At 38.1% G+C, this 24,881-nt stretch overlaps 1 protein-coding gene across 2 annotated transcripts in view; it reads left to right on the top strand.

Annotated features, from left to right (window-relative positions):
* The window catches only part of Smg1 (SMG1 nonsense mediated mRNA decay associated PI3K related kinase), a 100,294-nt gene that overhangs the window by 67,701 nt on the left and 7,712 nt on the right, over window positions 1-24,881 (top strand). For both annotated transcript variants that reach the window (XM_047532800.1, XM_047532799.1), the window contains 17 exons: window positions 1,634-1,880; window positions 2,110-2,339; window positions 3,500-3,748; window positions 4,217-4,355; window positions 4,444-4,553; window positions 4,685-4,903; window positions 5,484-5,674; window positions 6,805-6,977; window positions 7,119-7,398; window positions 8,450-8,722; window positions 9,083-9,317; window positions 9,583-9,809; window positions 11,587-11,737; window positions 11,838-12,027; window positions 12,204-12,673; window positions 21,916-22,053; window positions 23,670-23,822. In XM_047532800.1, the coding sequence (XP_047388756.1) occupies window positions 1,634-1,880; window positions 2,110-2,339; window positions 3,500-3,748; window positions 4,217-4,355; window positions 4,444-4,553; window positions 4,685-4,903; window positions 5,484-5,674; window positions 6,805-6,977; window positions 7,119-7,398; window positions 8,450-8,722; window positions 9,083-9,317; window positions 9,583-9,809; window positions 11,587-11,737; window positions 11,838-12,027; window positions 12,204-12,673; window positions 21,916-22,053; window positions 23,670-23,822 (3,675 nt within the window). The remainder of the gene's footprint in view (window positions 1-1,633; window positions 1,881-2,109; window positions 2,340-3,499; window positions 3,749-4,216; window positions 4,356-4,443; window positions 4,554-4,684; window positions 4,904-5,483; window positions 5,675-6,804; window positions 6,978-7,118; window positions 7,399-8,449; window positions 8,723-9,082; window positions 9,318-9,582; window positions 9,810-11,586; window positions 11,738-11,837; window positions 12,028-12,203; window positions 12,674-21,915; window positions 22,054-23,669; window positions 23,823-24,881) is intronic.

Below are 24,881 nucleotides of genomic sequence, written 5' to 3' on the forward strand. Positions count from 1 at the left end.
TCATGCTCACCCAGTGTTTACAAAACCTGGATTCAGTACTCAGCCCTGCAAATAAAAAAATTAAATAAATAAATAAATAAATTTTAAAAAGAAATCTGGAAAAGGAGACAGGAAGAATACTTTTTAAAGCCCGTGTGTGTGTGTGCGTGTGTGTGTGTGTGTTGTTTGAAAAATTTTCATAAGTACATGCATTTTAAAGAATAACTTTAAAAAATTTAGATACCTGTGTTACCCTTCCCTTTTAAGTATCATACAGCTGAAAATATAAAAATAAGAATTAGCTAATGAAATAAAACTTCAGAGTGTAACTTGTCCTTTCCTAGTTATAGCGCTCTTTCTACAATTGTCCTCTAAATTTTTAATCATTACCTACTTTTTAGAAAATAGTTTTGTTATAAGTTCAATTCTAAGTGCTATATTTTTTAGTTCCTGCTCATTGTTGAATTTTACTGTGTATAAAAATGTCTTTTGTTAGTTTTTACTACTGTCAATTTCCTGCTGATTCTTTTATAATTGGTAGAAAGATCTTTTTTCTGATTCTTTCATGTTTTGTGTGTAATGGGTAATGATCTATTGGATAAAAATACAGTAGTTATCATTCTTTTGGCAGTTGATACTGGAGGTATTTCCTTTGTTTTTTAATTAACCTTTAAATCTTGATGAAGATTGTTTTAAAAATTTTTATAGGAATATACAGAGCCCATGGTTTCTTAATTCAGGTACAGGTTATTGAATTAGCTGTAAGTAAAGAAACAGCTGCACCTTCAATCAGTTGTCCCCTCCAGTTGTTGGAAAGGATTGTGGTGTTTTACTGTGTACTTCAAGTGGTGGAGCTCTAAACAGTTAACTTTTTTGTTAAAAATTTTCTTAAGCAACCTCTGGGTCTGGTGTAATTCCCAGGTACTCCGGAGGCTGAGGAGACTCGAAAGTTTGAGGCCAGCCTGGGCAACTTCGCAACACTCTGTCTCAAAATAAAGAATAAAAAGGGCTGGGATGTAGCTTGGTGGTGGAGTGCCCTGGGTTCAATCCCCTGTACCACCAAAAGGAAAAAAGAAGTCTGACTAGTTATTGTGTGCTCTTAAGTTTTGTTAAATCTCTTAGGTATCCTCTTAATTTTTCTCCTTCAATATGGTAAGAGTAGATAGACCTTATTTTTTTTCTTGCAATATAATGTCAGTTACTTTACAGAAGACTTCCTTAAGGCTGTGTCTACCTGACAGCTAGCTCTGTCTTTCTCTTTTGCCTTTTGTAAGGACAGACTTATTTTGTTTTGGCATTGCTCAGGCGTAGCTTGACAGTGGGAAAATAGTTTTTGAAAAGCCGTGAATATGGTGACTACATCAGTACTTTTTCCTTCTGTCTCCTGTGATTTAACTACTTATTTGGACAGAGAAGAGGAGGCAGGGCCTTAACTAAGTAGGAATCCTGTTCGGCCCACTATTGTTTCTCTCCCAGGGTGATCTAAAGCCCTAATACCAAATTAAATGTAGGAACTAGAGCAGCAGGTGTGTGTGTGTGTGTGTTTGTGTGTGTGTGGTGGGAAGGGGGGTTAAGTTTACAATGCCAGTTTTAATGTGGAAGAAAATTGTTGTAATCATAATGTAGGCTTGTTTTTCCCATTTTATGAATATAGATAATGCTGAGTTTGCAACAGAGAGCACAGAAACGTGCAAGTTATATCTTACGTCTTGAAGAAATCAGTCCATGGTTGGCTGCCATGACTAACACTGAAATTGCTCTTCCTGGGGAAGTCTCAGCCAGAGATACTGTCACAATCCACAGTGTGGGCGGAACCATCACAATCTTACCGACTAAAACTAAGCCCAAGAAACTTCTCTTTCTCGGATCAGATGGGAAGAGCTATCCTTACCTTTTCAAAGGTTTGTGTAGCAAGATTTCCATTCACCTTACAGTTGAACTTGTACAAGCAGAGGAACTGAGATATAGCTAGTATAATGCTAATACCTAGTATTAACAGCTTGTCACTAATAGAATTCTCATTAATGCTCTAAAGTGTGCCTCATGCTCTTGCTAATTTAAAAAGACAAAAGTGGTATTCTTGGGACCCCATTTGGTCACCCACCCTCCAACTTAAATTTGTTTTCTTAGGACTGGAGGATTTACATCTGGATGAGAGGATAATGCAGTTTTTATCTATTGTGAATACCATGTTTGCTACAATTAATCGGCAGGAAACGCCCCGTTTCCATGCACGACACTATTCTGTAACACCACTAGGAACGAGGTCAGGACTGATCCAGTGGGTGGATGGAGCTACACCCTTATTTGGTCTTTACAAACGATGGCAACAGCGGGAAGCTGCCTTACAAGCACAAAAGGTTGAGTAAAATTAAAATGTGTTTTTATTTGAATGTTCTTAAATATGTACATATCAGCATATTCTCTGTGGTGGTATGAAATATTTCTAGCCTTATATTTGAACAGTTTTGCATGTTTATAAAGTAGGAAAAGACTTGAGGTCCTTAGGAAAGTGTTTTTGAGGTACATAAAACAAAAAGTTTTAAGAGGCAGATACTAAGATAAATTTTATGCAATCTCAACCTTATGATCCTAAATCTAGCTAAAGAAAAATGCTTCTAAATTAGTGGGAAGTATAGAAGGGAGCAAGAGTTTGAAAGGAGTCATCTTTTGTTTTCTTTATTTTTAATTTTTTTGTACTGCTAGGACCCTAAACATGTGCCGTACCACTAGACTGTGCATCCAACCCCAGGAGTGAATTAAGAGTAGGCACAGGAGCCTGCAGAACAATTATTGAAGGGTAAATTAAAGGTCAGAGCTAGAGCTGAGGATGTGACGCACTAGTAGTCACATGCTTAGCATGCATGCATCCCTGGGTTCTGAACACAGCACCAGAAAGAAAAGGAAAAGCGGGGTGGGGACCAGCAAAAAGATAGGAATTACAGAAGGACTATCTAAATTTTCATGCAACATGCTCCTGAGTATCTGTTGATTTCATATTGGTGATTAAGTCATCAGTGAAGAATGAAATGTAGATGAACTATGAACTATAAAAAATGAACTGTGTGTTATAAAGAAGAGTATAATGGTGAATGGATTGACACAAACCTATAATTCCAGCCACTTGTGGGCTCGAGGCAGAAGGATCACAAATTCAAGGCCAGCCTGGGCAACCTAACAAGACTCTATCTAAAAATAGAAATTACAAAAATAGGGTGGGGCTATAATTCAAGGAAGAATACTCCTGGTTTCCAGCCTGACTACCAAAAATAGAATAAATAACCTGGGTATTGAGTTTTGAATTGAACTTCAAGAAAGATTAACAGACCAATTTTTCAATAAAGAAGTTAATATCTAATTAAAAGAAAGATGCAAATTAAAAGAAGAATTGACTTATTTTATTCATGAAATTTAGCTAGGTGGAGAATGTTATTGACAAATCAGTTTTAAAATACTATTTACATTCAAAATAATTTTTATCCTTACTTTGATTTTTTTTTTTTTTTGATATTTTTCTAAGGCCCAAGATTCCTACCAAACTCCTCAGAATCCTGGCATTGTACCCCGTCCTAGTGAGCTTTATTATAGTAAAATTGGCCCTGCTTTGAAAACAGTTGGACTCAGTCTGGATGTGTCCCGTCGGGATTGGCCTCTCCATGTGATGAAGGCAGTGCTAGAGGAGTTAATGGAGGCCACACCCCCAAATCTCCTGGCCAAAGAGCTGTGGTCATCCTGCACCACGCCTGACGAATGGTGGAGAGTCACACAGGTATGAAATGTGATCTGTGTTATGTCTTTGGCCCACCGCCTTCTCATCTCCCTGTGGCTCTCCAGACTCGGTAGTTTGAGACTTGCATTTGAATCTCATTGTACAGTTGTAAAGGTGCAGCCATGACCATGTCTGAGGGCAGGGTAGGGAGGGGTTAAGGATGAAATGGAAATAAGAATTAAAAATTGAGAAAGCGAAAAACCAGGAAGTCAAAGGGAAGTTTGTTTTGAAATCTAGCATTCTGATAATGATTGACTAGGTCCAACCAGGGCCATAGTGTTGAATGCAGTTGCACAGTACAGAGCCTGCTTGACTGCATGCAGCAACCTCCAGGAGCACTTTTTGTTTATTTATTTTAAAATAAGGGAGGAGTAGGGTTGTGACGTTTTGTAAATATTAAAGCATCAAATTCATGTTGGGGAAGAATTTGTCATAATGCTTAACATGCTCCCCTCACCTCTTCTTTAGTCTTATGCAAGATCTACTGCAGTCATGTCTATGGTTGGATACATAATTGGCCTTGGAGATAGACATCTGGATAATGTTCTCATAGATATGACGACTGGAGAAGTGGTGCACATAGATTACAATGTTTGCTTTGAAAAAGGTAAAATAAATATGGACTTTTGCATTTGTATGAAGGTCAAATATTTTTTTGGTGAAAGGGCAAAAATATAACGATTTGTCTTTTCAAGGTAAAAGCCTTAGAGTTCCTGAGAAAGTACCTTTTCGAATGACACAAAACATTGAAACAGCATTGGGTGTAACTGGAGTAGAAGGTGTTTTTAGGCTTTCCTGTGAGCAGGTATGCTGTTTTCTACCTCATAGTGTAACGTTAAATGAATAAAAACCTGTGGAATGAATATGTATATACATATATGCTGTATATATGAGGAAGCTTGTGGCAAGACTTACTCAAAACTCTCCTAAACACAGGTGCTACACATCATGCGGCGTGGCAGGGAGACGCTGCTGACGCTACTGGAGGCTTTCGTGTATGATCCCCTGGTGGACTGGACCGCAGGGGGCGAGGCCGGGTTTGCTGGTGCTGTCTATGGTGGAGGGGGGCAGCAGGCTGAGAGTAAGCAGAGCAAGCGAGAGATGGAGCGAGAGATCACCCGCAGCCTCTTTTCTTCCAGAGTAGCTGAAATTAAGGTGAAGCCCAGTGATCTCATAAGTCTTCCTCATCTTTTTGTTAATAAATGTGTTCATTAAAAAGTTGAGTAAGTTAGTTTCTCTTTAAAAAAAATTTTTTTTTGCAAGATCAATGTATAATGTTGAAATGGCAGTTAAATATGGGAATTTGGTGTCATTTTTTAATTAGGCTCCCACACAAAGATATAGTTACCTCCTAGGAGGTAGGTTAATGATTTGGAAAAAAAAATTCACTTTTAAAATATTCTGAAAAGCATTTTACTACTGACAGTATTAAATGTTTTTTAATTGAACAGTTTTTCCTCCTGGTCAGTAGACAGTGATGCTGACCCTGTTCTGGGTGATGTGATAACTGCATTGTTAAGGAATCAAGTCTTTCAGCTTATGTCTCTGCAAACTTCATTGCATATGTTGTTGTCTTTGTCTATAAAATGGGAGTGACACCATCATTCTTTTCTGACTTTGATGAGCTTTTAGTTAGAATGATAAGTTCGAAATGTCCTTCACTGATTCTTCTGACACATATCATGTCACCCAGGTGACCTGTAAGCATCTTCCTAATCAGAATAACTTTTTACAGGTGAACTGGTTTAAAAATAGGGATGAGATGCTGGTTGTGCTTCCCAAGCTGGACAGCAGCTTAGACGAATATCTAAGTTTGCAAGAGCAACTGACAGATGTGGAAAAACTGCAGGGCAAACTGCTGGAGGAAATAGAGTTTCTAGAAGGAGCTGAAGGAGTGGATCATCCCTCTCACACTCTACAACACAGGTTTAAAACAGCATTAAATTCTTCTCAATATGTGTCATTAAGGAGAATTTTCATATTGTGTACACCTTGTCAGTCTGGATTAGAATTATTACAGCAACTCATAAAATTGATCTAGGCTCTCTTAAGGACTATAATTTCATCCGGGCACAGTGGCACACACCTATAATCCCAGTGGCTAGGGAGGCTGAGACAGGAGGATGGAGAGTTCAAAGCCAGCCTCAGCAAAAGTGAGGTGCTAAGCAACTCATTGAGACCCTGTCTCTAAATAAAAATACGAAATAGGGCTGGGGATGTGGCTCAATGGTCAAGTGCCCCTGAATTCAATCCCTGATACCTTCGTCCCTTACCCCCTGCCAAAAAGGGACAGTTTCAAGGTGCTATTTAATAAACAGCAGTTTACTGCAGGTGTGGTGGTGCATGTCTGTAATCCCAGCAACTTGGGAGACTGAGCAGGAGTATCTCAAGGTTGAGGCCACCTCAGCAGCATAGCAAGACCTGGTCTCCAAATCAAAATGACTTGAGGTACATACAACTCAGTGGTAAAGCATCCTTGAGTTTAGCCCCCAGTACCAAAATCAATAGCAGCAGCAGAAACAATAATTTAATTTTTCTGCTTTATTATATTTAAATATGTGGCCAGTTATGGAAGTCATATTGGTTAGAACACTTGAATTTAGAAAACCTGGGATTTAGTTTTCTCTTAGCAATTGTATCTTGAATCCTATTTATTTATACAGTGGCAGTTATTTCATCTACTTTGCTGAGATTTTTTTAAAAACCATTCAGTTGGATAGAGTGATCTAAGTGAATGAACTTTACACAGCAGGTGCTCAGGAAAGGATGGTTGAATATGCAAGTGCCAAGCATTGCATGAGACTCTCAGACTTACAAAGTTTAACCTTCAAGGAACTCAAAACCTGGGAGATGTGATAGTTTTATTTAAAATGTTAGGAGCCTAGTTGAGGGAATTACAGGGTCAAGAAAGACCAGAGGAATAAGGGATATTTACGCAGGGTTCTCAAGATTGCAAAGGAGCTAACCAGGTGGTCCTAGTCTGAGCAAAGTCCAGGTTATTAAGTATGTAGAAGAGTAGCAAGTGATCTTTGGATTTGTTTGTTTCCCCTTGATAGGTATTCTGAACATACTCAACTACAGACTCAGCAAAGAGCTGTTCAAGAAGCAATCCAAGTGAAGCTGAATGAATTTGAACAGTGGATAACACATTATCAGGCTGCATTTAATAATTTAGAAGCAACACAGCTTGCAAGTTTGCTTCAGGAGATAAGCACACAAATGGACCTTGGTATGGGTTGACTTATTTTAGAGTGTGAACATGTGAATCCTGTAGTTGTGTGTTTGTGTGTGGGTTCTGTTTTATGCTCCCTTTCAATGACTGATGACTTGAAATGGCTTTACTGTAATTAATATTATCTTTTACCAAAAGGTCCCCCAAGTTATGTGCCAGCAACAGCCTTTCTGCAGAATGCAGGCCAGGCCCACTTGATTAGCCAGTGTGAGCAGCTGGAGGGGGAGGTTGGTGCTCTTCTGCAGCAGAGGCGCTCTGTGCTCCGCGGCTGTCTGGAACAGCTGCATCACTATGCAACTGTCGCTCTGCAGTATCCAAAAGCCATATTTCAGAAACATCGAATTGAACAGTGGAAGACCTGGATGGAAGAACTCATCTGTAACACGACAGTAGAGCGCTGTCAAGAACTCTACAGGAAGTATGTTGAAAGTGTTTGATTTTCTTATTTCTCATTGGGGGTTCCATTGAGGGTACAAGCAAGTTGTATTTGATTTTTAAATTGCATTTGTGTTTTCTTTTTCTGAAAGAAATGGTTAATAGATGGAATTTTTTCTTTCCTTTTAATTTTTTGTTACTACATTGTAATTACAATAGTGGGATTCATTGAGACATTCATACTTACATAAAACATAATTACAATAGTGGGATTCATTGTGAATATACTCTTACATGTACCTAGCATAATTTGATTGGTTTCGTTCTGCAGTTCTCCGCCTCCCTTTCCTTTCTCTCCTCCCTCCCACCTCTCCATGTTGGTCCTTTCTACTCTACTGTTCTGCCTTCTATTTTTATGAGAATCTCCCTTATGAATTCCTTATTTCTCTCTAGTTTCCACATAGGAGAGTAAACATTGGGCCCTTAACTTTCTGAGTCTGACTTATTTCCCTTAACATGATGCTCTCCAGTTCCATCATTTGCCAGAAAATAACATAATTTCATTATCTAAATGACTACATAGAACTCTTTTGTGTATTTATACCACCATTTCTTTATTCATTCATCTATTGTTAGATTATGCTATAGTGACTATAAAAAAATCACAGAACACTTCACTAATTTGCATGTCATCCTTGAGCATGGGCCATGCTAATATTTGAATCTCTCTGAAGTGAGAACAATAGATGGAATTTGAATGGAGTTACTTTTGTCTTGATTTTAAGAAGATTTAAACTCATGGTTTTCCCACATAAGAGAGTGTGTTTTTCCTTCTTAATTAAAATATATTCCAGTTTAAGAGTGGTAGGATTGGTTTAAATAGAGTGGGGTTCAGACATGGATTATTTCACTGAACAAGTCACCTCAGGAAGTTGTTTAAGCTCTTGAGACTCTGTGAAATAGAACTAATGACTGTTGCCTCTTTGAGAATAGAATGCAATTTTCTCTTGTACAGTATTTTGTATTGTGAACATCGTTTGCAAAATGGGGTGTTAATGTCACAAGCAAGCACCTCTTTTTTTTTTTTTAAATAGATATGAATTGCAGTATGCTCCCCAGCCACCCCCAACAGTATGTCAATTCATAACTGCCACTGAAATGACCCTGCAGCGGTATGCAGCAGACATAAACAGCAGACTTATTCGACAAGTGGAACGCTTGAAACAAGAAGCAGTCACTGTGCCAGTTTGTGAAGATCAGTTGAAAGAAATTGAACGTTGCATTAAAGTTTTCCTTCATGAGAATGGAGAAGAAGGATCTTTGAGTCTAGCAAGTGTCATTATTTCTGCTCTCTGTACTCTTACAAGGTGAGTTAGCTAGCCTCATCCTGGACCATTTCATTGTCTTAAAAACATTGACGCTGGGCTGGGATTGTAACTCAGTGGTAGAGCGCTTGCCTTGCATGTGTGAGGCACTGGGTTTGATCCTCAGCACCACATAAAAATAAATAAAATAAAGATATTGTGTCCATCTCCAACCAAAAATAAAAACAAATTGATGCTTATTGAGATTTCATGTGTCTTAATTTTTAATCTCAAGCTTTAAGGTACTGTTTTCCTTTCCTTAAGCTTGCCCTGTGTTAGAGGTGCCTCCTTTCTTTTCAGTTTTGAAGTCTTTTCAGCGTGTCCTTGAGTCAGCTTCACTGTGCAAGTGTTTCTGTCATTTAGACGTAACCTGATGATGGAAGGTGCAGCCTCAAGTGCTGGGGAGCAGTTGGTTGATTTGACATCTCGAGATGGAGCCTGGTTCTTAGAGGAGCTCTGCAGTATGAGTGGAAACGTCACCTGTTTGGTTCAGTTACTGAAACAGTGCCACCTGGTACCACAGGACTTAGACATCCCGAACCCCGTAGAAGCGTCTGAGGCAGTACACTTAGCCAATGGTGTATACACCTCATTGCAGGTAAATGCATTTAATTTTACTTAAATTTTTTATTTTAAGATATCGAATGTTGTCTTTCTCATGTGTTTAATTCAGAAGAACAATTTGACCCCCCCCTTTGAGTGTTACTTAAGCAGTCATTTAAAATAAGGATGAATGTGAAGTTTGTAGCCATAACTTGGTTACAGTTGTATTACTTGGTTTTTAATTTATGGCACTAAGTTTCTAAGTGTATAACTCATCTAAAGTCAAAATACATTAAAATATGTTTCTCACATATTTATAGGAATTGAATTCAAATTTTCGGCAAATCATATTTCCAGAAGCACTTAGATGTTTAATGAAAGGGGAGTACACCTTAGAAAGTATGCTTCATGAACTGGACAGTCTCATCGAGCAAACAACTGATGGCGTTCCTCTGCAGACTCTAGTTGAATCTCTTCAAGCCTATTTAAGAAATGCAGCTATGGGACTCGAAGAAGAAACACATGCTCATTACATCGATGTTGCCAGGCAAGTGAATGCTGGCTACATCTTGTTTCCTCCTGAACAAGATGAGGCAGCCTGTTGAAGGGATTCTGAGCTCTAACTTTACTATTAGTTCACTTGTAATTTTTAGAGCAGATATAATAACTTATAAATGTCATGCATACATGTGCTTTTTTAAAAAATAGCTTTATTTTAAAGTAATCATAGATTTATGGAAGGAGTTGTCTAAAAAAAAGTATAGAAAGATCTCATTTATGCCTCATCCCTTATCCAGTGTAGCATCTTGCAGAATTCACAGTACTGTAGCAACACCATGAGATGGTCAACAGTGTAGTAACAGACCATACTTGGATTTCACAAGTTACACATGCATTCATTTTTGTGTATGCTTGTGTAGTTCTGTGCAGCTCTTTAATTACATACATGATTTGTTTTTCTGCTGTAGTTACACAAGTGCTCACATAGGCACAAAGTTCAGGGTGGTATTTTTTCTTTTAAGCCAACTCCAGGAATCCCATGGAGGCATCTAAGATAGTTTCACTTTAGATGAATGCTTTTAAATGAGTTACATTTTACAAATTTGTTTCAAATATTGAACATTGTGTTTCTTCTCTCTGTAGTCCAGACAAGCAGTTTGACTTCGGAGCTTGTGGAGGTTGAGTAGTTTCTCCAGGCATCCTTTGTATCCACAACTGAACCCTAACTTTGTCCCTAGAAACTTAGGACCTCTTTCTTTCTTTGGCATTCCAGTGTCTGATTCACTACAGAAAGTATAGTTAAGAGTTAAAGGGAACTGTCCCATCATGTTTCCTCCAATGGGAAATTTCAAAGATGCAAGAAAGTAGACAGAATAGTAGTGTATACCCCCCTCTTCTAGCTCCTTTGGTAATTATCTGAATCTGGTCAGTCTTGTTTGCATTTTACTTTGACCAATTAAAAAGAATTTTTAAGGAATTCTTCAGTAATACGGGAAATACGAAATATAAACTTACTTGCCATGATTCCTTAAAGTTGTCGGTTACTCTGCATTTACAAATTTCCTACTTACTCATGCTTCTTTTTAATAATTTTAGTCATACAATAAAAGACTAATAATAGCACAGTTATCAGCTGATAGTGTGTGGATTTATAAGCATTATATAAGTCTTAAATTAATGATAATGTGAAATATGAAGGTGAACTTAAAAAGACCTTACATTAAAAATGTGCCTAATTTGGGCTGGAGTTGTGGCTCAGTGGTAGAGCGCTTGCCTAGCATATGTGAGGCACTGGGTTCGATCCACAGCACCACATTAAAATAAATAAATAAAAATAAAGGCATTGTGTCCATCTACAACTTAAAAAATGTTTTTAAAAAAATGTGCCTTATTTAAAACCGAACATGCCAAAAAATCGCAAGTAACTCAATTTGCTGTATATATAGTTGGTTCCACCATGTGGCTATAATTCCAACATATCTAGCAATTTTCTGGGTCTGCCAACTTTAGAATTGTGTCATTTTTGACATCTTTATTATTGGAATTCATATTGCATATTCTGAATATAAAGTAAGACTAACATTTTGTGTGACAGTTTTTAATGTCATAATTTGCATAAAATTTAGTCTCATGAACAATTACTGAGTTGGAAATATTGACTTCCTATTGTAATTGACTCGGAGTTTTGTTTTATCACAGTCTCCTTCTAAATGCCACAAGACTCTGTACACTTTTCTGATTGGTTCTGAGAATATTGATCTTTTGTGTTCCCCCAAATGCACTACTGTTCCGCAAGGGTTTAAATCTTTTTTCTTTTTCCCTAGAATACTGCATGCTCAATATGGTGAGTTAATCCAACCAAGAAATGGTTCAGTTGATGAAACACCAAAAATGTCAGCTGGGCAGATGCTTTTGGTAGCATTTGATGGCATGTTTGCCCAAGTTGAAACGGCTTTTGGCTTATTAGTTGAAAAGGTAAATGTTTACTTGGTTTTATGAGTGAGTGCAGTGCAGGAGTCTCAGTTCAGTGTGTGCACAGTGGAGAAATTAACTTTTTTTTTTTTAATTTATATAGTTAAACAAGATGGAAATTCCTGTAGCATGGCGAAAGATTGACATCATACGGGAAGCCAGAAGTACTCAAGTTAATTTTTTTGATGATGATAATCACCGTCAGGTGCTAGAAGAGATTTTCTTTCTAAAAAGATTACAGACAATTAAGGAGTTCTTTAGGCTTTGTGGTACCTTTTCTAAAACATTGTCAGGTAATGTTCTACCTTTAAACATGCTGGTTTAGTTGTGTAGTAGTTTGTTGGGGGCACAATGGGAGAAGACTTGATTTAATTTTGCATTTGTAAAGCCTTAAGAGCATTAAATAAGTAGCCTTATTACTGTATCTTATTTTTGCATGAGATACTTTAAGAACATTTTCTTTTTTTAGGATCAAGTTCACTTGAAGATCAGAATACTGTGAATGGGCCTGTACAGATTGTCAATGTGAAAACCCTTTTCAGAAACTCTTGTTTCAGTGAAGACCAAATGGCCAAGCCTATAAAGGCCTTTACTGCCGACTTTGTGAGGCAGCTTTTGATAGGACTACCAAATCAAGCCCTTGGACTCACCCTGTGCAGTTTTATCAGTGCCCTGGGTGTAGACATCATAGCTCAAGTAGAGGCAAAAGACTTCGGTGCTGAAAGCAAAGTTTCTGTTGATGATCTGTGTAAGAAGGCTGTGGAGCATAACATCCAGGTCGGGAAGTTCTCTCAGTTGGTCATGAACAGGGCAACTGTATTAGCAAGTTCTTATGACACTGCCTGGAAGAAGCATGACCTGGTGCGCAGGCTGGAAACCAGCATTTCTTCCTGTAAGACAAGCCTGCAACGAGTTCAGCTGCATATTGCCATGTTTCAGGTAAACAGTTTATTATTGATTTTTATTTTAGGTACTGGGGACTGAACCCAGAAATGTTGTACCACTGAGTTGCACACCCATCCCTTTATATTTGAGACAGTGTCTTCTTGCTAAGTTGCCCAAGCTCAAACTTGTAATCCTCCTGCCTCAGTCTCCTCAGTTGCTGGGATTGCAGATGTATATACCACTGCTCTCCACCCGGAGGAATGAATGCAAGACAATGTAAAAAAGAGAAACATTAAGCTTCCTCAACTGTGCCAACCCAGAACAAACCCACCTTTGGCATTTTGGTGCTTTCTTTCAGATTAGTTCTTCTTTGTCTTTTATGTGGTTGAGGCCATTTCACAATGGCAGTTGTTCTTTGCATTTGTTCCATCAGAGCTGTGTGGTAAGCATTGTGTCAGTGAGGATTGTTCTTTCTTTCTTCTTTTAGTTCTTTTTAGGTATACCTGACAGTAGAGTGTATTTTGACATATTATACATATATGGAGTATTACTTATTCTAATTAGGATCCAATTCTTATGGGAGGATTGTTCATTTTTAATGGTTAAATTCCTTCATTATGTAGACACACACCATGTGTTGTTGAACATATAATCAGGATTATAACTAAAGCAGTTTTGTTTCCCTGATGGCTCTGATGATGTGACAGAATAGCTTTGGGTCTAAGTAAATCTCTCTTTTATTTGGAAACTTCTCATGTTTATTCATTTTTTGTGAGTTTTTGTGGTACTGGGGATTGAACCTAAGGGCATTTTTCTACTGAGCTACATCGCCATGCACTGTCACATCCTTATTTTTATTTCATTTTTTTGAGACAGAGTCTCACTAAGTTTCCCAGGCTAGCCCTGAACTCGGCAATGTTCCTGCCTCAGCCTTCTGAGTAGCTGGGACTTGGGAGTTATTTTTAGAAGCTGTTTTTGTGCTTGCATATTTAGGGGCAATATGACAGTACAGGCTTTGGTGGGAGATGGATGTGGATTCAAGTCAGAAATTTATGTGAACTTCCCTAAGCCACAATTTCCTTATCTGCAGAATCATAGGATGACTGTGAGGGTTAAATATAATAATGCATGTAAGATGTTAAGCACAATACAAATGCCAGCTGCTTTTCTTCCTTCTTTTTAAATATATAGGCTTCAATATTTTCAATAGCTTCACAAACAAATCGTAAGGCATGGGATAATTGGGGAGTTACAATTTCTGGAATCTGTTTTGGCACAAATAGTGGTTATTTTGTATCATTATATTAAATGTGTACCCCCCAAATAGAGTTGCAGATTTGAGCTAAATGAGTGGAACCCAGTATATTTGCTTCTCTGTGTGATTTTATCATTAGCTATTTTCTTACGTTTTAAACAAGGGAAAATAATTTATTCAAACCTCTCAAATTGCATTTACTATATGTTAACAGTCCTACCCTATAGCACATCGTTTGGGGGTCTATTGGGGGAGGGTTATATTTTGCTACTTCTGAAAAATGTTTAATGCTGTGAAGCTTCAAATGTTTTGTAGTTTATTCCCTTAAAATTGGACAGTTAGCTGGGCACAGTGGTGCATGACTGTAATTCCAGTGGCTTGAGAGACCGAGGCAGGAGGATCAAAAGTTCAAAGCCGAACTCAGCAATTTATTGTGGCCCTAAGCAACTTAGCAAGACTATCTCAAAAGGGGGTGGGTATATTTCAGTGGTTAAGGACCCTGGGTTCAATCCCGAGGACCCACCCTCCCCACCCACAAAAAAAAGAGAAGACAGTGTTACACAAAACATGACAAAAATTCTTTTAGGTTTCTTTTTTTTTCTTTTTGCAGTGCTGGGGATCAAACCCAGGGCCAGGGCCTTGTGCTTGCAAGGCAAGCACTCTACCAACTTAGCTATCTCTTTTAGGTTTTTTTGTTTGTTTTAAATAAATCTGAACATGTTGAAACCCTAAGTACAAAGCATGCCTTTTATTATTTTCATTTTTGCATTTTGAGGATTGGACCCATGGCCTTGAACATGCACAGCTCACACTACCACTGAACTGCAAGTCTCCAGCCCCTGTTTTTTTTCCTTTTCTTTTTTTTTTTTAATTGGTAGTGCTGGGGATTGAACCCAGGGCCTTGTATTTGCAAAGCAAGCACTCTATCAACCGAAATATATCCCCAACCCTATCTTTTTTTTTCTTTTTTTAAATTTATTTTTATTGTAAACAAATGGGATACATGTTGTTTCGTTTGTACATGGATTAACAGTATACCATTTGCGTAATCATACATTTACATAGGGTAATGATGTTTGAATCATTCTGTTATTTTTTCCTCCCCCCCACCCCTCCCACCCTTCTTTTCCCACTATGCAGTCCCTCCTTCCTCCATTCTTGCCCCCCTCCCACCCCCCATTATGTGTTATCATCTGCTTATCAGCGAGATCATTTGTCCTTTGGATTTTTGAGATTGGCTTATCTCACTTAGCATGATATTCTCCAATTTCATCCATTTACCTGAAAATGCCATAATTTTATTTTTATAGCTGAGTAATATTCCATTGTATTTGTATACACCACAGTTTCTTTATCCATTCATCAATTGAAGGACATCTAGGTTGGTTCCACAGTCTGGCTATTGTGAATTGAGCAGCTATGAACATTGATGTGGCTGTATCTCTGTAGTATGCTGATTTTAAATCCTTTGGGTATAGGCCGAGGAGTGGGAGAGCTGGGTCAAATGGTGGGTCCATTCCAAGTTTTCTAAGGAATCTCCACATTGCTTTCCAGAGTGGCTGCACTAATTTGCAACCCCACCAGCAATGTATGAGTGTACTTTTCTCCCCACATCCTCTCCAACTCCTATTGTTGCTTGTATTCTTGATAATCACCATTCTAATTGGGGTGAGATGGAATCTTAGTGTAGTTTTGATTTACATTTCTCTTATTACTAAAGATGAACATTTTTTCATATGTTTGTTGATTGCTTGTAGATCTTCTTCTGTGAAGTGTCTGTTCATATCCTTAGCCCATTTGTTGATTGGGTTATTTGTATTCTTGTTGTACAGTTTTTTGAGTTCTTTATATATTCTGGAAATTAGTGCTCTATCTGAAGAATGAGTGGCAGAGATATTCTCCCACTCTGTAGGTTCTCTCTTCGCATTGCTGATAGTTTCCTTTGCTGAGAGAAAACTATTTAGTTTGAATCTATCTCAGTTATTGATTCTTGCTTTTATTTCTTGTGCTATGGGAATCCTGTTAAGGAAGTCTGATCCTAAGCCAACAAGTTGAAGATTTGGACCTACTTTTTCCTCTATAAGATGCAGGGTCTCTAGTCTGATTCCAAGGTCCTTGATTCATTGTGAGTTGAGTTTTGTGCAGGGTGAGGGATAGGGGTTTAGTTTCATTCTGTTGCATATGGATTTCCAGTTTTGCCAGCACCATTTGTTGAAGAGGCTATCTTTTCCCCATTGCATATTTTTGGCACCTTTGTCTAGTATTAGAAAATTGTATTTATTTGGGTTTGTGTCTGTGTCCTCTATTCTGTACCATTGATCTACCTGTCTATTTTGGTGCCAATACCATGCTGGTTTTGTTACTATTGCTTTGTGGTATAGTTGAAGTTCTGGTATTGCGATACCCCCTGTTTGATTCTTCCTACTAAGGATTGCTTTAGCTATTTTGGGCTTCTTATTCTTCCAGATGAATTTCATGATTGCTTGCTCTATTTCTGTAAGGTACATCATTGGGCTTTTAATTGGAATTGCACTGAATCTGTATAGCACTTTTGGTAGTATGACCATTTTGACAATATTAAATCTGCCTATCTAAGAACATGGGAGATCTTTCCATTTTCTAAGGTCTTCCTCAATTTCTTTCTTCAATGTTTTGTAGTTTTCATTGTACAGATCTTTTACCTCTTTGGTTAGATTAATGCCCAAGTATTTTATTTTTTTTTTGAGGCTGTCACAAATGGAGTTGTTTTCCTCATTTCCCTTTCAGCTGTTTTGTCGCTTGCATATAAAAATGCTTTAGATTTATGCGTGTTGATTTTATAGCCTGCTATTTTCCTGAATTCATTGATGAGGTCTAGAAGTTTTCTGGAGGAGGTTTTTGGATCCTGTAAATAAAGAATCATGTCATCAGCAAATAGTGACAGCTTAAGTTCCTCTTTTCCTATTCGTATCCCTTTAATTTCTTTGGTCTGCCTAATTGCTCTGGCTAGAGTTTCGAGGACAATGTTGAATAGAAGTGGTGAAAGAGGACATCCCTGTCTTCTTCCCGTTTTTAAAGGGAATGGTTTCAGTTTTTCTCCATTAAGAATGATGGTGGCCGTGGGCTTAGCAATAAATAGCCTTTACAATGTTCAGGTATGTTCCTACTATCCCTATTTTTTTCTAGTGTTTTGAGCATGAAGGGGTGTTGTATTTTGTCAAACGCCTTTTCTGTGTCAATTGAAATAACCATATGATTCTTATCCTTAAGTCTATTGACATGATGGATTACATTTATTGATTTACAGATGTTAAACCATCCTTGCATTCCAGTGATGAACCCCACTTGATTGTGGTGCACCATTTTCTTAATATGTTTTTGGATACGGTTTGCCAATATTTTGTTAAGGATCTTTGCATCTACATTCATCCGGATATTGGTCTAAAATTTTCTTTCCTTGTTGTGTCTTTTCCTGGTTTGGGTATGAGGGTGATATTAGCTTCATAGAATGAGTTTGGTTGGGTACCCTCCTTTTCTATTTCCTGGAATACTTCGAGAAGTATTGGGATGAGTTATTCTTTGAAGGTGTTGTAGAACTCGGCTGAGAGTCCATCTGGTCCTGGGCTTTTCTTGGATGGTGGTAGATTTTTAATGGCTTCTTCTATTTCATTGCTTGATATTGATCTGTTTAAATTGTGTATGTCCTCCTGGTTCAGTTTGGGAGGAGCATATGTCTCTAGAAATTTGTCAGTGTCTTCAGTAGTTTCTATTTTGTTGGAATACAGATTTTCAAAGTAGCTTCTCGTTATGTTCTGTATCTCAGTGGTGTCTATCGTGATATTTCATCATGAATTTTAGTAATTTGAGTTTTCTCTCTCCTTCTCTTTGTTAGTGTGGCTAAGGGTTTGTCTATTTTATTTACTTTTTCAAAGAACCAACTTCTAGTTTTGTCAATTTTTTGAATTGTTTCTTTTGTTTCAAATTCATTGATTTCAGCTCTGATTTTAATTATTTCCTGTCTTCTACTACTTTTGCTATTATTCTGTTCTTCTTTTTCTAGGACTTTGAGCTGTAATGTTAGGTCATTTAGTTGTCGACTTTTCATTCTTTTCTGGAATACGCTCCATGCAATGAATTTTCCTATTAGTACCGCTTTCATGGTGTCCCAGAGATTTTGATATGTTGTATCGTCATTCTCATTGACCTCTAAGAATTTTTTTTATATCCTCCCTGATGTTTTCTGTTATCCATGTTTCATTCAATAGCATACTATTTAGTCTCCAGGTGTTGGAGTAATTTCTGTTTCTTATTTTGTCATTGATTTCTATTCTCAGTCCATTATGATCTGATAGAACACAAGGCATTATCTCTATTTTTTTGCATTTCCTAAGGGCTGCTTTGTGGCATAACATATGGTCTGTTTTCGAGAAGGTTCCATGTGCTGCTGAGAAGAAAGTGAATCCACTCGTTGATGGATGGAATATTCTATATATGTCTATTAAGTCTAGGTTATTGATTGTGTTATTGAGTTCTGTGGTTTCTTTGGTTGGTTTTTATTTGGAAGATCTATCTAGTGGTGACAGTGGTGCGTTAAAGTCACCCAGAATTATTGTGTTGTGGTCTATGTGATTCCTGAAATTGAGAAGGATTTGTTTGATGTACAGGGATGCACCATTGTTTGGGGCATAAATATTTACTATCGTTATGTCTTCCTGATTTATGGTTCCCTTAAACAGTATGAAATGTCCTTCTTTATGCCTTCTAACTTTGGCTTGAAGTCCACTTTTTCTGATATAAGGATGGAAATCCCCGCTTTTTTACTGAGTCCATGTGCGTGGTAGTTTTTTCCCCATCCTTTCACTTTTAGTCTGTGGAAGTCTTTTTCTATGAGATGAGTCTCTTGCAGGCAGCATATTGTTGGGTCTTTCTTTTTAATCCATTCTGCCAGTCTATGTCTTTTGATTGATGAGTTTAGGCCATTAACGTTCAGGGTTATTATTGAAATATGATTTGTATTCCCAGTCATTTGGCTTATTTTTGGTTTTTAAGTTGGTTTCTCCTTTGAGTGTTTTTTCTCTAAGGTAGTTCCTCCCTTTGCTGACCTCCATTGTTGTTTTTCATTTCCTCCTCATGGAATATTTTGTTGAGAACATTCTGTAGTGCAGGCTTTCTATTTGTAAATTCTTTTAACTTTTGTTTATCATGGAAGGATTTTATTTCATCTTCAAATCTGAAGGTTAGTTTTGCTGGGTATAGGATTCTTGGTTGGCAACCATGTTCTTTCAGAGCTTGAAATACGTTGTTCCAGGCCCTTCTAGCTTTTAGAGTCTGGGTTGAGAAGTCGGCTGCTGTCCGTATTGATTTCCCCCTATATGTAATCTGATGCTTTTCTCTGGCGGCCTTCAAAATCCTATCTTTATTTTGAATGTTAGGCATTTTCATTATAATGTGCCTTGGTGTGGACCTATTGTGATTTTGTGCATTTGGTGTTCTGTAAGCCTCTTGTATTTGATTTTCCATTTCATTCTTCAGGTTTGGGAAATTTTCTGATATTATTTCATTGAATAGGTTGTTCATTCCTTTGGTTTGTATCTCTGTGCCTTCCTCAATCCCAATAATTCTTAAATTTGGTCTTTTCATGATGTCTCATAGTTCTTGGAGATTGTGTTCATGATTTCTTACCATCTTCTCTGTTTGGGCAACTTTGTTTTCAAGATTAAATATTTTGTCTTCATTGTCTGAGGTTCTGTCTTCCAGGTGGTCTAGTCTTTTGGTGATGCTTTCCATTGAGTTTTTTATTTGGTTTATTGTTTCCCTCATTTCAAGGATTTCCGTTTTTTTTTTTTTTTTTTTTTTTTTTTTTAAGAATCTCTATCTCTTTGTTGAAATGATCTTTTACTTCCTGCAGTTGCTCTTTCAGTTTATTGGTATTATCATTCATTGCCTGCATTTGCTCTCTTATCTTATCATTTGCTTCATGAATCATCTTAATCATGTATAATCTGAAGTCCTTTTCTGACGTTTCTTCTAACATACTGTCATTGGATTCTATTAATATAGAATCTAGATTTGTTTGGATCATTTTCTTCCCTTGTTTTTTCATGCTGTTCATGTATCTTCCCCTCTAGCCGTGCAGATCCTGGGGTATTACAGATTTCCCCCTATAGGCTTATAGTGGCCCCATAGGATTCCAAAACTCTTTCTTTAAGGGGAGATCAATATTAGCAGTGCCCAATTCAGACACTATGCAATCCTAGACCAAATAGCCTCTATGAGGACAATAACAAAATTGTCATAATAAACAGAATGAGTTCAAATATTATCTTCAGTAAAACAAACAGATTTGCAATGAGGTCTGCAGTTTCAAGTGGAGGACGAAGAGGATGCAGAGGGATGTAGATTGTGGCTGTTAATGGGATAAGCAAAGAACATACAGAAGTTCTAGATAATAGAAAGGGTGAGAGTATAATCAAAAGAAATTGGATGTTAGCATGCAAAAAGGGAGAAAGAGACTCTGAGGGAACAGGTAAACAAGGAAAAGAGCAAAAAAAGAAAAGAAATAAAAACTTAAACTTTTTCAATAAGGAGAAGAAAATCTACAGTATAACAGTCATATAGTAATGAAACCTCCCAGAGTTCAATGGCCTGATGCATGAGAGGTACCTGACAATGAGCTTCAAACCTCCAGCAGGTGTCGCAGGATGGGATTTGCCCCACCTAAAGATCGGAGCTAAGGCTTCCAGGATTATCCAAGATGGCTACTCTGGCTTCGAAATGTGTTGGCAAATGGGGAGCTGCAGCTCAGGGTGTGACTGTGGTCAGAGGAGGTCCTGGAGGTGGGATGTGGTTGGTCAGCAGGGGTCCTGGAGGTCGGGTATGTTTGGTGTGGTTGTGGGATCCTGGAGGCCGGGTGCAATCAGTCCTTCTGGGGTCCCGGTGATAGGGTGCAGTCAGTTGGTCTGGGGGTCCTGGCGGCAGGGAGCAGTCAGTTGATGTGTGGGCCCCAGAGGCAGGGAGTGATCAGTCGGACTGAGGGATCCTGGGGACGGGGCTCAGTCAGTCTGGCCTGGGGTCCTATGGGGCCTGGCTGTTGTCTCAAAATGGCGGCAGCCACGTGTAATCAAACAGTGAAGTTCCAGGCACACACAGCAGGCAGCTGGTGCTCCACTGGCGGTCGGCGATCAGTTTGCTGACTGTTGTCGGAGGATCGGGAGGTGAACCTCATGCCTTGGGTGATGGATAGTTGTAAGGCAGGCGATGGACAGGAGAGAGGCAGGCAAATGGCGGATGATAGGCACCTTTCTTTCCACACTCCAGCCCGTTTTAAATCGTAGCTGACTATCCCTTGGAGCATCTGGGATCCCTGCTGGAACATGTATAATGGCTTAATTCCCTATCAACCGATGCCTGCCTCTTTTCCTTTCTTGTAGCTCCTGTTTGGAGAGTTCCTTTTTTGTGACTGCCACTACCAGTTTCCTCCAATCTCCTGTGCATCTTTCACATGTCACTTTCGCCCACCACTACCATCAAGCCTGTTGCATTCCCCTAGAGATTGTCTTTTGGGGGGATTATAAACTAGACTTTTATTCAGATGACTAAAATCTTCAGAATTATGATTTAAATGTTGCATGTTAGTGATCTAAGAACTGTATCAGTCCTCCTCTACCTGCAGAACCCATTCTTTTGTGGTGTTTCTTTTATTCCCTCTACCTGCACTTTGTCCCATTGCTGCCACTTAGACTTGTTTGTGTTTTGAGGTGCTGAGGATCCAACTCAGAGTTCACACTAGCTAGGCAAGTGCTTGACCACTGAGCTACATCCTCAACCCCTTTTATTTTTTAGTTTGAGACAGTCTTGCTAAATTTCCCAGTTTAACCTCAAACTCCTGCTCAGCTTCCTGAGCATGGGCCACCACATCCAACTTTTAGCTGGGTTTGTTTCTCTTCCCCTGTCCTAACTCACACTTCCCTTATTTATTTAAAGGTGCGTGTGTCTGTCTGTCTGTCAGTCTGTCTCCCTCTTCCCCCACTTGGTATGATTACATTTTTTTCCCTTTGAACAGTGGCAACATGAAGATCTACTTATTAATAGACCTCAAGCCATGTCTGTCACGCCTCCCCCTCGGTCAGCTATCCTAACCAGTATGAAAAAGAAGCTACATACTCTGAGTCAAATTGAAACGTCAATTGCAACTGTTCAGGTGTGTTGACAGATCTTCCTTCCAGCACTGCTTTCTTTTAGAAATAATTTACACTCACGTATCTATGTGTTTGTCCTCGGCTTTTAAGCCAAGGAACATAATCATTTTATTTCATTTTCATTTATATTTTTAAAGTTCTTACCCTCAAAGATAACTGAATTATAAGCAATTGTTTTATTTGCTTTCATAGTAATTACATTTTAAATCAGGAGTAGAAATATATAAATATTTCAGGTTTTTAATGAATTGGATAATTGCCTTAATATATGAAGGGGGGACCTCCATGTTTGGAAAAACTTTGGGTATTTGTTTACTGAAATTTACATAAGCATTTATATCTGGTTTATTATTACTACCTAAGAAGCTTGGGCATTTCTTCTGTCAGATAGATTATGTGGTATCCAAGGCAACAGAACATTCTTCTAAATGATTAACTATCTTTCTTCAGGTATATATTTAGGTCAGTTTTTTAAATGAGAGAAACTGGTCTTGATGAAGGTTATATACGTGTTCATGTTTTGTGTCTTTTATGCCTCATGTACTCAGTATTGACTTATTTTCTGTTTTTGTAAATTAATAGTAGTATAAAATCAAGTGTAATTACTTACATAATTTTGGAGTACTGAGTATTGAACCCAGGGTTACTCTGCCATGGAACTACATCCCCAGCCCTTTTTAGTTTTTATTTTGTGATAGGATCTCATTAAGTTGCCAAGACTGGCCTCAAACGTGGGGTCCTCCTGTATCAGCCTCCCAAGTAGCTGGGATTACAGGTGTGCACCACTATGCCTGGCACTTATATAATATTTTTGTAATGAAATGTTTTTGGAGCTCAGTCCTTTAAAGATTGAAATAATCTTTCTCACACCAGGCATGTAGCTCAGTGGCAGAATGCTAGTCTAGCATGCGTGAAGCCCTGGGTTTAATCTCCAGTACTACAAAAACAAAGAAAGGCAATAACTTTTCTTTACACCATGCATATTCATCAGGAAAAAGGTATCTTTTCAACTTAAAGGAATTAAGTCTTGCCCTTTCCTTCTGATTTTAGAGGTTTGTGTACATGAGGGGGGAGTCTTTGCCTCCACCTGAAATTTTGAATCAATAATGTAATAGCTTTGATATATAAAACCTTCCTTGCCATGATTTTTACCATTATTCATAACCTTTTGAGTTTGTGGGAATCTGATTTTTATCTTTCACAACCAAAAGTATGGTTGGATTTTCTTTAGCCATAACATGTGCATGAGAAGCTGAGCATGCACTCTATGACTGAGCAACACTCCCAAAATCCCTCCACCTCCTTCTGCAGTACTGGGAATTGAATCTGGGGACATTCTACCACTGAGTTTCACCCCCAGCCCTTTTTATTCTTTAATTTTGAGACAGAATCTTGCTAAATTCCTGAGGCTGGCTTAGAAATTGTGATCCTCCTGCCTCAGCCTCCTGGTTAGAGTGAAGTTGAGATGAATTCCAAAGTGAAACTGATAAAAGGTGTTTTCAGAATTACACGTCCCACCCTGTTTCTTTTGAATCCCTCTTGTATTATATAAAATGCTCGACAGACAGAAAGTGGAGAATGTCCTGAACATTCATGGAGATTCTGCTGGCTTTTATAGGAGAAACTAGCAGCACTTGAAGCAAGTATTGAGCAGCGACTCAAGTGGGCGGGTGGTGCCAACCCTGCATTGGCCCCTGTACTACAAGATTTTGAAGCAACAATAGCTGAAAGAAGAAATCTCGTCCTCAAAGAGAGCCAAAGAGCAAGTCAGGTACCATGACCATGTGCACCCTCATTGTGCTCAGTTTCAGGGTTATAGAACTGATTGGAAGTTACATGTGTTGCGCCTTGGGGAATGAGGGTGAGAGTCCTGTCCTAGTTCACAGAGTCCGATTGATGGGTAGGTCTTTCTGGGCATCCTTGAGGCTGAACTCACAGCTTGTTATTTCCCTAGACCCTTATTGTTTCCCCTTTAAATTTTTTAAGTAGATACATCTTCGGTTGAAAAAGAAACATGATTTTAATCCCATATTTGTTAAACTTCTTCTATGTGTAACTAAAGGATCCAAAGATTTGAATTTTTTTTCCACATGGCAGTAAACTGTCTTATAAGTGCCAGGACTTGAACTCTGCCAGAAGTTTGTGGATTAACTTCGTTATACTTAGGAGCATACACGCATACACACAAACCCGGAAAACTATTATGGAAATTTTCAGGTCTAAAATTAGACTAATAAAATGATACCTCATCAATATCAACAAAATTTAATAATTATTTTGTCTTATTTCATCTATATTCCCTGCTTCTCCTTCCCATATGTAATGTAAGTTCCAAACACTATATTCCTTTATCTGTAAGTATTTTCAGCATGTACCTTTTCAGATAAGAACTATTTAAGAATGCTACAATACTGTTAATCATACCTTTTAAAATGGGTTTAATACTCTCAAATACCCACTTACTATTTTAAATGAGGCAGGAGTAGAAGCAAAAGAGAAATATTCTGGTAGATATATTTCCTGAAATTTGAATGTAACACAAATCATAGCTAAATGTGATGCTAGTTTTATTATATGTAAATTTTCTGTGTAAAGATAATATTATAGGAGATACATTTACTTAATTGTTCTTAGATGCTTTTGACCATCTCATACCTAACAGTATTGACAAAAATTTTACATTTATTTGCAGACTTTATAAGGATTTGATCTGTATCCCAAAAGAGTTACATTTCAGAACCAATTCTAGTCTGAATCTTGGAATTAAGAATGCAGTATGTCATGTCATTGATTGTCTCCTCTCCCCGACCCCTGGTGGTGGTTCCCTTTC

This window comes from Sciurus carolinensis, chromosome 18 (genome assembly GCF_902686445.1).
Source record: "Sciurus carolinensis chromosome 18, mSciCar1.2, whole genome shotgun sequence".
Classification (NCBI taxonomy): Eukaryota; Metazoa; Chordata; class Mammalia; order Rodentia; family Sciuridae; genus Sciurus; species Sciurus carolinensis.